The sequence below is a fragment of the Tachyglossus aculeatus genome, chromosome 4 (assembly GCF_015852505.1).
Source record: "Tachyglossus aculeatus isolate mTacAcu1 chromosome 4, mTacAcu1.pri, whole genome shotgun sequence".
NCBI classification, from domain to species: Eukaryota; Metazoa; Chordata; class Mammalia; order Monotremata; family Tachyglossidae; genus Tachyglossus; species Tachyglossus aculeatus.
Window position 1 is genome coordinate 76,821,301 of NC_052069.1, and position 15,775 is coordinate 76,837,075.

The 15,775-nt window shown below is 40.3% G+C and overlaps 1 protein-coding gene across 2 annotated transcripts in view; it reads left to right on the forward strand.

Moving 5' to 3' along the window:
* ANGPT1 (angiopoietin 1) overlaps positions 1–15,775 on the forward strand; it is a 265,372-nt gene that overhangs the window by 144,568 nt on the left and 105,029 nt on the right. For both annotated transcript variants that reach the window (XM_038744581.1, XM_038744582.1), the window contains one exon: positions 6,819–6,940. In XM_038744581.1, coding sequence (XP_038600509.1) covers positions 6,819–6,940 — 122 coding nt within the window. The remainder of the gene's footprint in view (positions 1–6,818; positions 6,941–15,775) is intronic.

Consider the following 15,775-nt stretch of genomic DNA (forward strand, 5'->3'; position numbering starts at 1 on the left):
ATGATTGATTATTCTTCCCAGTGGTCCTATAAAGTAAACTCTATTGAAAATTACCATATTTAGATGGTCTGCCACATGGTGGCACCCTAATTTTTCTTTGTGAATCACCAGATTCCTGAGATCAATTCATCCAAAATATTTTTTGAGAATTTACCGAGTACAGACTACGAAGATTTTGGGAGAGTAAATGGATGAAATTCTTGCCCTTAATTGCTAATGTCCCTTATTATCATTATCATTACTATCAATAATAACAATAACAGTGTTAAGCACTTACTGTGTGCCAAGCATGATACTAAGTGCTGGGGTAGATAAAAGATAATCTGATCCCATATGGGAATCCCCATTTTACAGATGGTGAAACTGAGGCACAGTGAAGTTAAGTGACTTGCCCAAGATCATACAACAGGTTTGCGGTGGAGTTGGCACTAGAACCCGGATCCTGATTCCCAGACTTGTGATCTTTCTACTTGGTCATGCTGTTCCTTGATCTTTGGCCTTCTGTCATTGGTAAAAGGTTTTTATGCCTACTAAACCTTAGTTCCTGTAATATTCCAAATGGAGGAGGAGAGCATGATCACATAGTTCATTCTTCAATGAAAATCACATCTCAGTTGAAAGTAATCTATTCTTGGACTTTGGATCTGAGTGTCTGCTCACAGCTTTTATATTTGTGGTTAGAGCCTTTCTTCTGCCTGTGGTTTTTCTAACCGTTTCAGTATGTTCAAACAGTGTAGTTTAAGTAAACTTATTCATGTGTTGTATTTATTTAGCCTGAGCAGGAGGATATGTTATGTTTGTGATAAATCATTTTTTTTTGCACTTAAGACCTGACACTGGCACAACTTAACAAAATCTGTCCCAAACTTTTAGTCAACCACATTAAACTTACACTCTCACATGAGCAATCATGGAAACAACTGCTTCTTTTACTCTGTCCAGACCCATTACATTCAGGGTAATGCCAAATTTCCTTACTAATCATTTTAGTTCTATGTTTTTTGATTCACTAATGGCTGACTTCAGATTCAAAATGCTAAAAACCGAGTTTGTGAGATTAGTGAACACTTTTTCAAAAGAATGTAGTATTTTTTTTTAATACAATTGCATTTAAAGACTACCATTGAATTTACAGTCTTGCATCCCAGTGTTGTGGGACTAAACATTTCCACTCAGCATTTCAGCCTGCTATCTTATTCCTCCTCATGTTATTAGCCCTGTTTTGTTTGGAGTTTAGTTTTTGTTCAGATAGGACAAAATCTAAACATTTTCAGCTTGCAGTTGTTCATACTTAAGAGCACAAGAAAGCTAAATTGAAATCTATAGGTATTCCCATAATTATTATTATGACAATTATGAAAATAATTCTTTCTCTTTATACCCTTTCCCAGAAAACTTCTTAAAGAGCAAAATAAATTGTCACATATTTTCATTTTCTATCTTCCATCTTATGTCAGAAACGCTAAAGTCAAAAATTGTTAAAATATATACAAGAAGGAAATGTGTAGAAAGGACTTCAAAATCTCTCTCTTTTTTCTCTTTCCCAGCCTATCTCTTTTTGGGTTAAAGATGATATTACTGACTTTGAGATTGTGAAATTGTATCCATGTATACAATTGTCTGATAAGACTATTGGAGAATTAACAATTACACACTGTGTATTGTGTCCTTTCTGAGCAACAGGTAATAACTAACATTGCTTCTTACCATGGTGATTTCAAGTCTCTGTATAAGAGACTTTACTCCCCTTTTATTTGCTGTCTGACTTCTAAGGTTGTCTTCCAGTAAACATGGTATAAGGGCATGTTCTTAACCTATTGGCTTGAAAGAGTTTCCAGAGTGATTAGAATAATTTCTTGATGAGGCTCCAGATACTCATTCATACTTCAGGCAAGACCATGTAGAAAAGGATTGAAATTGCAACCCAAAATTGTTCGATTGGCAATGGGGAAAAGATCCAATGAGGCTTCTCCAAATCTGTTATGGGAGAAGACTTAGAATCTTTACAAACTTTTAAGATCAACTTCTGGAAAGTTGCTTAGTGGATACAGCATGGACCTAGGAGTCAGAAGAACCTGGGTTCTAAACCGGCTCGATCACTTCTGTGACCTTGATCAAGGCACTTAACTTCTCTTTATCTCAGTTCTCTCATCTGTATTATGGGGATTGACTGTGAGCCTTATGTGAGAAATGGACTGTGTCCAACCTGATTAGCTTATATCTACACCAGCGTTTAGTACAGTACCTGGCACATGATACATGCTTAACAAACACCACAATAAGTGTCAAGCAAACTTTTGCAATACTTGCCAAAGCCTTAATCACCTAATAACCTCAAATGTTTGTTTTTTTTCTGATATACAGATCCTATTAGCAGTTTTGTTGCTAGTCTGTGCAATTTCTCTGCATCTGGCATGCAGTAAATTTAGTCTGATGTGATTTATCATGGTCAGAACTCTCTTTGGGATTATGGAATACGTGCTTCTGAAGTTTCAGCAACAAGTCCAGGAGGACTACCATTAGGATCCCATCAGCAATAGAAAGCAAATAATATCATCCTATTTGGTCAGCTTTGTAAGTCAGTTACATCAATGAGAGTACCAAAGGTTCCTCTTTCAAATGCTGGTAGATTAACTGAACTATTCTTCAAAGGGCCTCATTCTCAGTGAATGATAGAAGATGTTAAAGATATTACTGAAGCTTTGTGCCTTTCCTTACGATTTCTCCTTTACCTGAGATGAATATAGAGCCATCTTTACTCTTGCTTTATGCTATCCGTAGATGGATAAAGAAGATGAATGTACTATAAAACTGTGAATTTCACCATTACATCCATTCTCCCATTAACATGGCTGGGGAAATAGAGCATTAAAGAACTTTGACCTAAAGCAAAGAGAAACAGAAACAGATGCTAGAGGACAGACAGCTGAAACTTAGGTTTCTGACAATGTTTTATGGATTTCAGTTAGTATTTGCCTGTATTAGCAAATGAAATACAGAATGACTAAGAATGGTAATGAAACAAAAACACACAGATTTAAACATGAGTAGAAAATGAATTGATCATTTCATAAAGTTCATGTGTCCCAAATTGAATCCTTTGACAGAAGAAATTTTCAGGAAGTCCTTGAAGTAAAGAATGATGAGACCATACTAAAAATGATGATGATGAGAATAATAATAGTGATGATAATAATAATAATGGGCAGTGATGTTAAGTACTTTCTGTGTGTCAAGCACTCTACTAAGTGCTAGGACAGATACAGTATATGAAGACTGGACACAGTCCCTGTCCCACATGAAGTTTGCATTCTAAGTAGGAGAGAGGATGGTGATTCAATCTGCACTTTACATATGAGGAAATTGAGGCACAGAGTAGTTAAGTGACTTGCCCAAGATCACACAGTAGGTGAGCAGAGAGCTGGCATTAGAACCCAGGTCCTCTGACCTTTATATATTAGGATAGGGTATTCAAGGTAGAGGGACAGAGCACATAGAGTCACCAGGAGAGGAAGAGTAGAGGGAGGAAGAAGTTTTACAGGGTTTATGTGACTAGAGAGGTGGAGAATGGAAGTGTACCAAGAAGGAAGAAGAGCCATTGCTCCCCAACTCCTATCTACCTGCCATGCTACCATCTAGCCAAAGGGATTTGCTTTTTCTGCTGTAAATATTATGCACCTATTTACTAATTCCTTTGATATCTGTTCCTCATCCATGAAGAAAATAATTGTAATACAAATTCTGAATGTCAAAGGGGAGTGATAGATTCATGTATTTCTTGGAACAGCGCATAAAGTTCACAGTTGCAAGTGAATTATAACCATATCTCTTGTAAAAATACAGTAATAATAAAATAACTCAAAAATAGAGTTCAAATAGATATGAGTTCTCACACACTGTGATATTTTATAGCCATGTATTCTAATCAATCAATCAATGGTATTTATTGAGCACTTTCTATGTGGAGAGCACTGTACTAAGCACTAGGGAGTTGTACTAAGTGCTTGGGAGATCTAGATTCATGCAGCTTTTTGAGTTGAGTTCCTCCAAAGGTCTCTGTGAAAAAGTCCTTAATAATAGTTGGGATGTACCTAGCACTGTACTGAGCAGTGGGTAGATGCAAGATATTAAGGATGGACACAGTCCCTGTCCCAGTGGGGCTCACAGTCCAAGTGGGAGGGAAAACAGGTAGTTAGTCCCCATTTTCCAGATGAAGAAACTGAGCTATGGAGAAGACAAATGACAAAGCAGGCATGTGGCAGAGCCGAGATTAGAACCCGGGTACAGATTCAAATGCCTAGATGATGCACAAGGGAGAAGGTGTCCAGAAAAAGATAACTTTTTTGTGGTAGGCCTCTTGGTGATCTTAATAAGGCTTTGAAGATGGGGGAGGGAGGTCTGGCATATATGGAGGGAGAGGGAAGACTTGGTAAAGGGGTTGACGGTGAGACAGATGGGATTAGGACACATTTAAACAAGCTGGCCTTATAAGAGTGAAATGTGTGGGCTGTAATAGGACATTGCCTTTTCAGTTTGATTGCCAGTTAAGAAGCCCAGCTTTTCTAAGTGATTTCCACCAACTAAATGGTGTGACATTTTATTAGACCTTAGTCTCTCTCGTTTCCCATCAATAGACAGCCTTATTCAGAAGAATCATATCCTTCAAAACTTCTTGAATTTTAGTAGTCTTGGTACAACTCTGACTGTCTTTCTCTAGATGCCTCAGAAATTACAAAATACTATTGACCCTCATACTTTTTATACTGAAGAAAAAATTTGTCCAGAAATCTTACCCCATTAAGTCATTGTTGAATTGGAAACTTTATTTTAATGAAGGAAAAAAATCCCAAGACAGGATCTCAATCCTGGAAATAGGTAAAACCTTGTTGTGGTATGTCAATACAAGCAGCAATTCAGGTTTTCTTTCCAGGATTTGGCTTCTTGGTCTCCAAATCTCCATTTTTAGCTTGACTGGAGTGATTTGAAGAGAATTAAAGTCACCCTTTAAGTCAGGCAGAAATCATCTCAGCCACTGCTGCTTTCCCTGCCAATAGGACAATTGTTAAGGAAGTAGGGAATTTTTGAAGTATTGTTTGAAGCTTCAGTTTCATGCTCTCTTCCTCTATTCTGTTTCTCCCTTTGATGTGTTTTGGAAAGTCCAAAGCTTGTAAAAGTGTTCTTTGGGTCTTATTCCACACCCTTCTTCTTTGGGTTGCAGTGAAATGATTTGGCATATGCTCAGCCTGTAGGAGGAATTTTCAGTGTCCACTGTATAGGTATGAACAGACAGCCAGCAGGACAACTAATCCACTGGAAAAAAAAAATAGCCAATTCGCAGAGTTTGGTCAGTTTTGACAACTGCAGCACTGGACTCCTGGTCACTTTAAAATCTGAGGGACTTGGCCTAGGCAGGCAGTATGATGAAAACAGTGGTTTGGGAGCCTAAAGACTTGTTTTCTAAACTCATGTCTGGCACAGAATTCCTTGCTGTTGGTCACCTTGAGAAAGTTATCTTACCTTTCTGTGCTTCATTTTTTTCATTTACCTCTCCCTGCTTCTGCCTGTTTTTAAGAGATTGAGATGTGAAGACAAAGGTAGTAAAGAAAAAGCACTTTTGAAAAATACATTTGCTATACAGATCATCAAAGGCTTATTTGGCATGCACTCTCGAATAAGATTTTGCATCCCAACAGCTTTTAATGGGGAGAGGTCTCTTGTGTAAAATAACATGGGCAATCTCAAGTGCCCAGAGAGTTTGGATTGTCCATGTTGAGTGTCCAGGGTAGATTCAAGCACTTGGTTGAATCAAATCATATCTACACCAAGAGGCCTTTCCTGACTAAATCCTCATGACAGTGGACAGAGCACAGACCTGTTTGACAGACAGTCATGGGTTCTAATTCTGACTCTGACAGTTGTCTGCTGTGTGACCTTGGGCAAGTCAATTAACTTCTCTTTGGATCAGTTCTCATCTGTAAAATGAGGATTGAGACTGTGGGTCCCATGTGGAACAGGGACTGTGTTGAACCCGATTTACTTGCAACCACCTCCAGCACTAACACATAGTAAGTACTTAACAAATACCACTATTATTATTATTTTCCCACCCTATTCACCCTCCCTTCTTCAATGCCTATGCATTTGGGTCTGTACTCCTTAAGCACTTTGATACTCAACCCACCCACAGCACTTACGTACATGTCCCTATGCTCTGTCACTCCCCCTACCTGCAATTTATTTTAATGTTTGTCTTCCCACTAGACAGAAAATTCCTTGGAAGGGGTCATGTCTACCAACTGAATTGTATAGTACTCGCCCTAGTGCTTAGTACAGTGCTTTGCACACAGTAAGCACTAAAATACCATTGAATAAGTGGTTTTGGTTGCTTTCTGCTACCCTCAGACACAATCCTAGAAGTTCCATTTGCCAAACAATAGGTATAACACTTCAGCATGTGACTGAATGCTGTCCACATACTTTGTTATCCTTCCCAGTAAAATTTTAAATAAAATTAGTAAAAGCCACATCATTTTGTTATCACTACTGAAACAGTTTTGGCAGCTCGAGTGTTTGTTTCACTCATGAAATTGAAATCATATTCCACAACCAATATAATGCTTAATGCATTCAGTAGTAGAAATGGAATATGTATGTAAGATTGTATCACGTGTCACCAAGAAAGAGAAAAAGCAAAGTTAACTTTTCAAGCCTTCACTTTGTTATTATTTAAGTACTATAAAATTTGTTATTTTCACTTTATTATTTAAGTACTGCAAATTAAGTTCTACAAATTTGAAATATTTTCATTTATCTCTAAGGTCCTAAATCAAACATCTCGACTTGAAATTCAGCTGCTGGAGAATTCATTATCAACATACAAGCTAGAGAAACAACTGCTTCAACAAACTCATGAAATCCTAAAAATTCACGAGAAAAACAGGTAAGGGCACAATACTGGATGCGACTAATTTTCTTTGGTGTATTTGCCTCTCTCTAGCACCCTCCACTGTAATTCTGAATTGCTAAAATCTCTATATCCTCTTCTACCACCTCTTTAGAAATACTAAGAAACTGTTTGAGGGACTAACATACAGAAGTTGAAAATTCATATTATCATTATTATTATTTATTATCATTATCATTCTCCTTGTTAAATGCTTACAATGTGCCAGGCCCTTGGGTTGATACAAGATCATCAGTTTTGACAGAGGCCCTGTCTCACCTGGGGCTCAAGGTCTAAGTGGCAGGGAGAACAGCTTTTGAATCCCATTTTACAGATGAAGAAACTGAGGCACAGATAAGGCAGTTGGTGGAGCTGGGATGAGAATTCAGATCATCTGTCTCCCATGCCCATGATTTTTCAGCTAGGCCTCACTGCTTCTAAAGACTCTAATCTAAATATCCTGAAAATCAGAAGCACCCAGCATGGAATACAGTGTATTTCTTTCAGTCCCTTTTGTCTGAGGGTTGCGATAATAATTATGGTATTTGTTAAATGTAAAGATAATGATAAGGGAGTCTCCTGAAGTAATGATGGATGAGACTTTTTCATCCAGGACTCTGAGCCTGTGTAGAGGAATTAAGGATAGCAGTGCTAGTGAGAAGCAGCGTGGCTCAGTGGAAAGAGTACGGGCTTTGGAGTCAGAGATCATGGGTTCAAATCCCAGCTCTGCCAATTGTCAGCTGTGTGACTTTGGGCAAGTCAATTAACTTCTCTGTGCCTCAGTTCCCTCATCTGTAAAATGGGGATTAAGACTGTGAGCCCCACGTGGGACAACCTGATCACCTTGTATCACCCCAGTGCTTAGAACAGTGCTTTGCACCTAGTAAGCGCTTAACAAATATCATCATTATTAGTGGCTTCTGAGGTACCATTCACACTCTCTCAACCCTACCTGCCATGCTCTTAGTACCTGTCAAGTGCTTAGTACAGTGCTCTGCACACAGCACTTAATAAATACAATAGGAATGAATGAATGGTCACTGGGTCACAGAGTGCAACAAATGAGTAGATGTGGACAGGGGGCAGCACTCTGCAAAGGGTGTGTTTTGACTTTGCCCATTAGCCATCTAGAGGCAGAACTGTACTCGAAAATGGAATTGGATCCTGGTGCTGCCAATATTTTCAGTGGAAAGGGGAACTTTATCCTTATACTTTTATTTTAGAACCTTGTTTTTCCCAGATATAATAATAATAATAATAATAATAATGGCAGTTTTTTAAGCACTTACTATGTTCAAAGCACTGTTCTAAGTGCTGGGGAGGTCACAAGGTTATCAGGTTGTCCCACGTGGGGCTCACAGTCTTAATCACCATTTTCTAGATGAGGTAACTGAGGCACAGAAAAGAAGTGACTTGTCCAAAGTCACACAGCTGACAATTGGCGGAGCCAGGATTTGAACCCATGACCTCTGACTCCAAAGTGCTGTTTCCACTGAGCCACGCTGCTTCTCAATATCTACATATCTAGATATCTACAGTAAGGAATAGTTTTTCCTTGTTCCCTACTGCTATAGAAGGCACTTTACTCCACTTTTTGATTTAGTGATACTGGTGGAAAGAGCTAACACCAAAATGTGTGAAACTCAGAAATTAGTAAGGTAGATGCCTCCTTAGTATTTTCTTATACATAGTCTTGGCACGACCTCTAGGAGATGGAACAGGAAGTACAGGGTACTATGTCTTGGGCATCAGCCTGGTTAACTGCAAGCCTCAAACTAGGAAAGGTTACCTTAAAACACACTAGAAACTTTGAGCAACAGCAGTAATAGTACCTTAATATAGTGCTTATATTATAGAGAAGCAGTGTGGCTCAGTGGAAAGAGCCCGGGCTTTGGAGTCAGAGGTCATGGGTTCAAATCCCGGCTCTGCCAACTGTCAGCTGGGTGACTTTGGGCAAGTCACTTAACTTTTCTGGGCCTCAGTTACTTCATCTGTAAAATGGGGATTAAGACTGTGAGCCCCCCGTGAAACAACATGATCACTTTGTAACCCCCCCAGTGCTTAGAACAGTGCTTGGCACACAGTAAGCACTTAATAAATGCCATCATTATTATTAAGCACTTAGTACAGTGCTCTGCACACAGTAAGTGCTCAATAAATACGATTGAATGAAATGAATGCTTAGTACCCTACTTTCCACGCAGTAGGCACTTTATACATTATTACTACTACTGCCTGAAATGTTCACATCATTTCACTAAAAGGGGTATTGCAAGTTCTGAATGGAGCTGGGCAATTCACACAATCAATTTTTCATTTTTGAAGTTTGTATTTAACTTTGCACAGATTTGTCGAGAAAATGCTAAATCTATAAATAACCTTGACCTGACGATCTTTATTCATTCATTCAATTGTATTCATTGAGTGCTTACTGTGTGCAGAGCACTGTACTCAGCACTGGGGAAGTACAAGTCGGCAACATATAGAGACGGTCCCTACCCTGCAGTGGGCTCACAGTCTAGAAGGGGGAGACAGACAACAAAACAAAACATGTAGGCAGGTGTCAAAATCGTCAGAACAAATAGAATTAAAGCTATATGCACATCATTAACAAAATAAATAGTAAATATGTACGAGTAAAATAGAGTAATAAATCTGTACAAATATATATACACAGCTGCCGTGGGGAGGGGAAGGAGGTAGGGTTGGGGGGATGGGGAGGAGGAGAGGAAAAAAGGGGCTCAGTCTGGGAAGGCCTCCTAGAGGAGGTAACCTTTCAGTAGGACTTTGAAGGGAAGAAGAGAGCTAACTTGGTGGATGTGTGGAGGGAGGGCATTCCAGGCCAGGGGAAGGACATGGGCCGGAGGTCAACGGCGGGACAAGCGACAATCAGTTACAGTGAGGAGGTTAGCAGTGGCAGAGGAGCAGAGGGTGTGGGTTGGGCTGTAGAAGGAGAGAAGAGAGGTGAGGTAGGAGGGGGTGAGGTGATGGAGAGCCTTGAAGCCGAGAGTGAGGAGTTTTTGCTTGATTTATAGGTTGACAGGCAGCCACTCGAGATTTTTGAGGAGGGGAGTAACATGCCCAGAGCATTTCTGCACCAAGATAATCTTTAGGCACATGGGCTGACTTACATAGTATACTACCCACCAAAGGAATCTGGGAATGCACACCATGTTGAATGTCACCATCAAAACTCCACTTTTAGAGCACTGTAAACCAATTTTTTACAAAAATGAAAAGTTATAGGTGTGAAGGTAACACCCCTTAGAATGCCTTTATTCATTCCCATGTCTTGGAGTTGATGTAATTACCTCCGAGCATGTATGTCATCACATATAATTTATCTGTTCTAAATACCCACCATGGCCTTAAATTGTTGGGTCATTCCTCCTTAACAAGTGCAGTATCTTTTGGCCTGATTGGGTACTTTATCTGTCAAAATGCCATGAAATAAAGCATGGAATTGACTACCTACAAAGAACATAAATACATTTTGGTTTCCAGAATTAGATGTGGTCTTTATTCATCTTTTGACTTACTTGTTTGTTTTTTGAAGCTGCCCTAAAAGGTTTTTATCTTCTGTTTCTGGGTTTTAATTTGGAACAATTTCATTTTCTGAAGCTACATTTTTTGTCTTCAAAATGGGAAAGGACACAGAACGTATTCTCTTCAGAGAATCAGAGAAGCAGTATAAACCTCTAGCTTCTAGCTTCCCTAACACCCTATTCATTCTGGGTAAACTAGGGTAGCTTCTCTCCGAGAAATGGGGAAGGCTTTGGGATGGGCAATGACAGCTGGAAATGATGGAGGTGAACTTTTTCCCTTTTCAATTATCCTGGGAAGCTATATTGTGCCACCTACCAATAACATAAGTCCCTTTTTTCCCCAAAAATGATATCACAAAGTCAAATTTATGATACTTTTTCTGACTGTATTATGAATCATAGAACTTCCACAGAAAATATATTCTATACTGCATCCTCAGACATGCACCTGCATTCCACTCTAAACCACCTCCAACACCTTAAAGAATAGTCTTTAGCTGTTTTTCTTAATAAATGTGTGTTTAATTTTCAAGGACAATGGAGCTACAAAAACAGAGTTTATATTGTGAAGAATAAGTCAGTGTCCGTCACATTTTCATAGTATAAGAGCAAAGTGTATCATGGGATTACTATTAATTTAACCCTTTCCCCTAATGAATGGATACTAATTCCACATCACGCAGGAGGACACTGCTCCACATGGAGGCATCTCTATACTATAAGGACAGAATTCCTTTAATCTTCCAGGCCTGGTTTGGATCAGACAGTAAACATTGCAGAGGGGATTGTCTAAATTAGGTTTTCCTTCCTCCCAGAGGAATGTCAGGAGGGGCATATTCATGTTCTACTTCATCACCTTTTAGCAGGCTTGTGGCCTTAACGAGCGGTGAGTGCATTGGCCTTTGTGTTGGCCCATAACCTCTTTGGCAGTGTCAGGAGGAGTGTTTTATGGACATGGTTATCCACAGTGCAGTCATGCTGAGCGAGCCTGCTGACTTACATCCTGAAAAATTTAATGCTTCATTGGCAGGGCTGAACAAGGATTTCTGGCTTCGGTAGGATTAGTACATCCACCAGGAATGGGCAGCGTTCTTCTACACAGTTGCGTGCTCTTAATCATTTCTTTTTTCTTCTCAATTATTTAAAAAATCAGCTTACATTTGGTAGGCTACTAGCACCTGGAAGCTCCAGATTCACTACCCCTTAGCAATAGCTTCTTCTTTGGCCAGCAACCTGTCCAGGCCTCCCAAACTCTTCTGTTTGCTTCAGGAAAGATGATCAGTCAGGATACCCCCCACTTAAAGTATTTGCATGTGATTGCCGTGTGACATAAAATTGGATCTTCCTAGCAAAGGGCCTTGATGACTTGTGAGGTAGTTTTCAGGGGGTGGGTATGAATATTGGGCCCTTTACAATCCCAAGCACACAGGGCTACATCAAAGCCCCTAGGACCCCAGGAGTTGTTCTTGATGAGTTTAAGTGCTTTTATAGGGAATGGGGGTTGGAAGAGGATCACCACCCTTCCATGGTGACAATGGACAGTCCTTGTGTCTGCTGGTCTATTGATCAATCAATCAATTGTATTTATTGACCACTTTGAGCAGAATACTGTACTAAGCCCTTGGGATAATACAGTAAAACAGAGTTGGTAGACATGTTCTCTCCCCAAAATGAGCTTATAGTCAAGAAAGGGAGACAGACATTAATATAAATGAATAAATTACAGATATGAACATAAATGCTTTGAGGCTGAGGGAAGGGTGAATAAAGGGTGCATTCATTCATTTATTCAATAGTATTTATTGAGCGCTAACTGTGTGCAGAGCACTGTACTAAGCGCTTGGGAAGTACAAGTTGGCAACATATAGAGACAGTGCCTACCCAACAGTGGGCTCACAGTCCAAATGCAAGGGGAACGCAGAAGGGTGTGGAAGAAGAGACAATGAGGTCTCAGTCAGGGAAGGCCTCTTAACTAGAAGACACATGTGACATTACGTTCATTAGTTTGGGAATGCAGCATAGCCTGTTTGGCAGCACTTAGCTCCATTTTGGTTCAGAATGGCAGGTGGCAATTTGGCTGCATGTGTGGCCTATAAGTGATTTTAAGCACTCCAGAGTGCCTGATCTGAAGTCCTTTGAGTCCCTGGAGAGAATGTCTTTCTTCCCCTTTAGACTGTGAGCTTGCTGTGGGAAGGGACTGTCTGTTGTTGTATTGTACTCTCCCAAATGCTTAGTTCAGTGCTTTGTGCACAGTAAGCACTCAATAAATACAATTGAATGAATCAGGACTCTGGGACCTACCACATGCTACTACAGTTCCTAGCTACTCCAGGCTGTGGGACCCTGCCCTAGAAGAATCAGAAACAGAACAAGTGTGTTCTGGGAACTGTTGAAACAAATTCCTGAAATAGGCCATACCCGGCCCAATCCACTTATTTGAGCTCTTACACTACTTGAACTGCACAGAGTTTTGTGGCCAAATTCCTGTTCTCCCTCCTACTTATACTCTGAACTCCATGTGGGACAGGTACTGTGTCTAACCTGATGATATTCATTCATTAATTAATTCATTCAATTGTCTTCATTCATTCAATCGTATTTATTGAGTGCTTACTGTGTGCAGAGCACTGTTCTAAGTGCTTGGAAAGTACAATTTGGCAACAGATAGAGAAAATCCCTACCCAACAACAGGATCACAGTCTAGAAGGGGGAGACAGACAACAAAACAAGTAGACAGGTGTCAATAGCATCAAAATAGATAAATATAGAATCATAGCTATATATTCCTCATTCATGGAATAATATATATGTACAAATATACACAAGTTCTGTAGGGTGGGAAAGGGGGTAGAGCAGAGGGAGGGAGTAGGAGTGATGGGGAGGGGAGGAGGAGCAAAGGAAAGGGGGGGTTCAGTCTGGGAAGGCCTCCTGGCAGAGATGAGTTCTCAGTAGGGCTTCGAAGCGGGGGCAGTGCTTGACACATAGTGAACATTTAGCAGTGGTATTTATTGAGTACTTGCTATGTGCAAAGCACTGTACCAAGCACTTGGAAGATTACAGTTCAAAAGAATTAGGAGACATGTTACCTGCCCATAATGAGCTAATGATTTGGCCGAGATCACAAAGCAGATAAGTTGTGGAGTATGATTAGAACGCAGGTCCTTCTGACTCCCAGGCCTGTAAGTCTATCCATTAGACCATACTGCTTCTCTGTTGGCAGACATGTTCCCTGCCCACAATGAGCTTACAGTCTGAAGTGGGAGAAAGACATTAATAAAAACAAATAATTTATAATATATTATGTATAGATATGTTCCTAAGTGCTGTGGGGTTGAGGGGGTCAATATCAAATTCCCAAAAGTCACAGTTCCAAGTGCAAAAATGGCACAGAAGGGAGAGGGAGTTGGGGAAAAGAGGGCTTAGTCAGGAAAGGCCTCTTGGAGGAGATATAATAATAATAATGGCATTTATTAAGCTCTTACTATGTGCAAAGCACTGTTATGAGCATTGGGGAGGTTACAGGGTGGTCAGGCTGTCCCACATGGGGCTCACAGTCTTAATCCCCATTTTACAGATGAGGTAACTGACGCACAGAGAAGTTAAGTGACTTGCCCAGAGTCACACAGATGACAAGTGGTGGAGCTAGGATTTGAACCCATGACCTCTGATTCCAAAGGCCGTGCTCTTTCCACTGAGCCCGCTGCTAATCTTAATAAGGCTTTGAAGGTGGAGGGAGTGGTGGTCTGGCATCTATGGAGGGGGAGGGAGTTCGAGGACTGGGAGAGGATGCGGAAGGGGGTCGGCATTGAGATAGATGAGATCGGGGCACAGTGAGCAAGCTAGCACTAGAAGAGCAGGGTGTGCCAGCTAGGCTGTAGCAGATAATAATAATAATAATAATAATAATGGCATTTATTAAACGCATACTATGTGCAAAACACTGTTCTAAGCACTGAGCACTGTTCTAAGCAGATCAGTGAGGTGAGGTAGGACACCCTTGGCTTTTCCTTGGCCAGCCGTGCCTTCATGAAGAAGTGATAAACTTTGCAGAGTTGTCAGTTTTGCTTAGTAATTTCTACAGTGCAGATATGCTGATTGTATCAAACATATTCCCCTCCTCCTCCCTCCTCCCCATCCCCCCACCTTACCTCCTTCCCCTCCCCACAGCACCAGTATATATATGTATATATGTTTGTATGTATTTATTACTCTATTTATTTATTCATTCATTTATTTATTTATTTATACATATTTATTCTATTTATTTTATTTTGTTAATATGTTTTGTTTTGTTCTCTGTCTCCCCCTTCTAGACTGTGAGCCCGTTGTTGGGTAGGGACCATCTCTATATGTTGCCAACTTGTACTTCCCAAGCGCTTAGTCCAGTGCTCTGCACACAGTAAGTGCTCAATAAATATGATTGAATGAATGAATGAAAAGTATAATAATGATAATTGTGGTATTTAAGCACTCACTATGTGCCGGGCACTGTGCTAAGCACTGAGATGAATACAAGCAATCTGGTTGAATACAGTCCCTGTCCCGCTTGGGGCTCACAGCCTTAATCCCCATTTTCCAGATGAGGTAACTGAGGCCCAGTGAAGTGATTTGCCCAAAGCCACACAGCGGATAAGTGACAGAACAGGTATTAGAACCCATGACCTTCTGACTCCCAGGCCTTTGCTCTATCCATTATGCCATGTTGCTTCTAACAATAATGATAGTAATTATAATAATTATGATATGATCCTAGGTGGAGTGTCCTAAAATGGATTGGGCTGGAAGTGTTCCCAGTGTTAATTGTTCCAGTTTCCATTTTTAAGAACTTTCAAGACTCTAATGAAGCTGAACAAGGCAGAAAGATAATGTGCAGCCAACATGTCCCCTTGCCCCAGTCAGTTGTTTTGATGCTGCACCCATATGTAGTTGAGGCTGAGCAGAAGTGAGAGTAGGTCAAAATCATCCACCACTTACAATCTCCCTCTGCTTATTTGTCCCCAAACCTAAATACGACAGAGTTTTCAATATTGGAAAAAATACAACTACAGCTATTCCATTTGCACATTCACCCAAACCTGGCGACGGAGGCACACTGTTGACTTCCAAGTGAAAACTCTGACTGAGCCTGAAGAGACAGGCTTAGGTGGCTGTTCTAATCCAAGGTGATATATTTTCTAGATGCCTAATCCTCCAGCCCTTCGAACAGTGCTCAGAGCTTAGAACAGTGCTTGGCACATAGTAAGTGCTTAACAAATATCATCTTCATCATCCACTCAGCCAAGAAGTT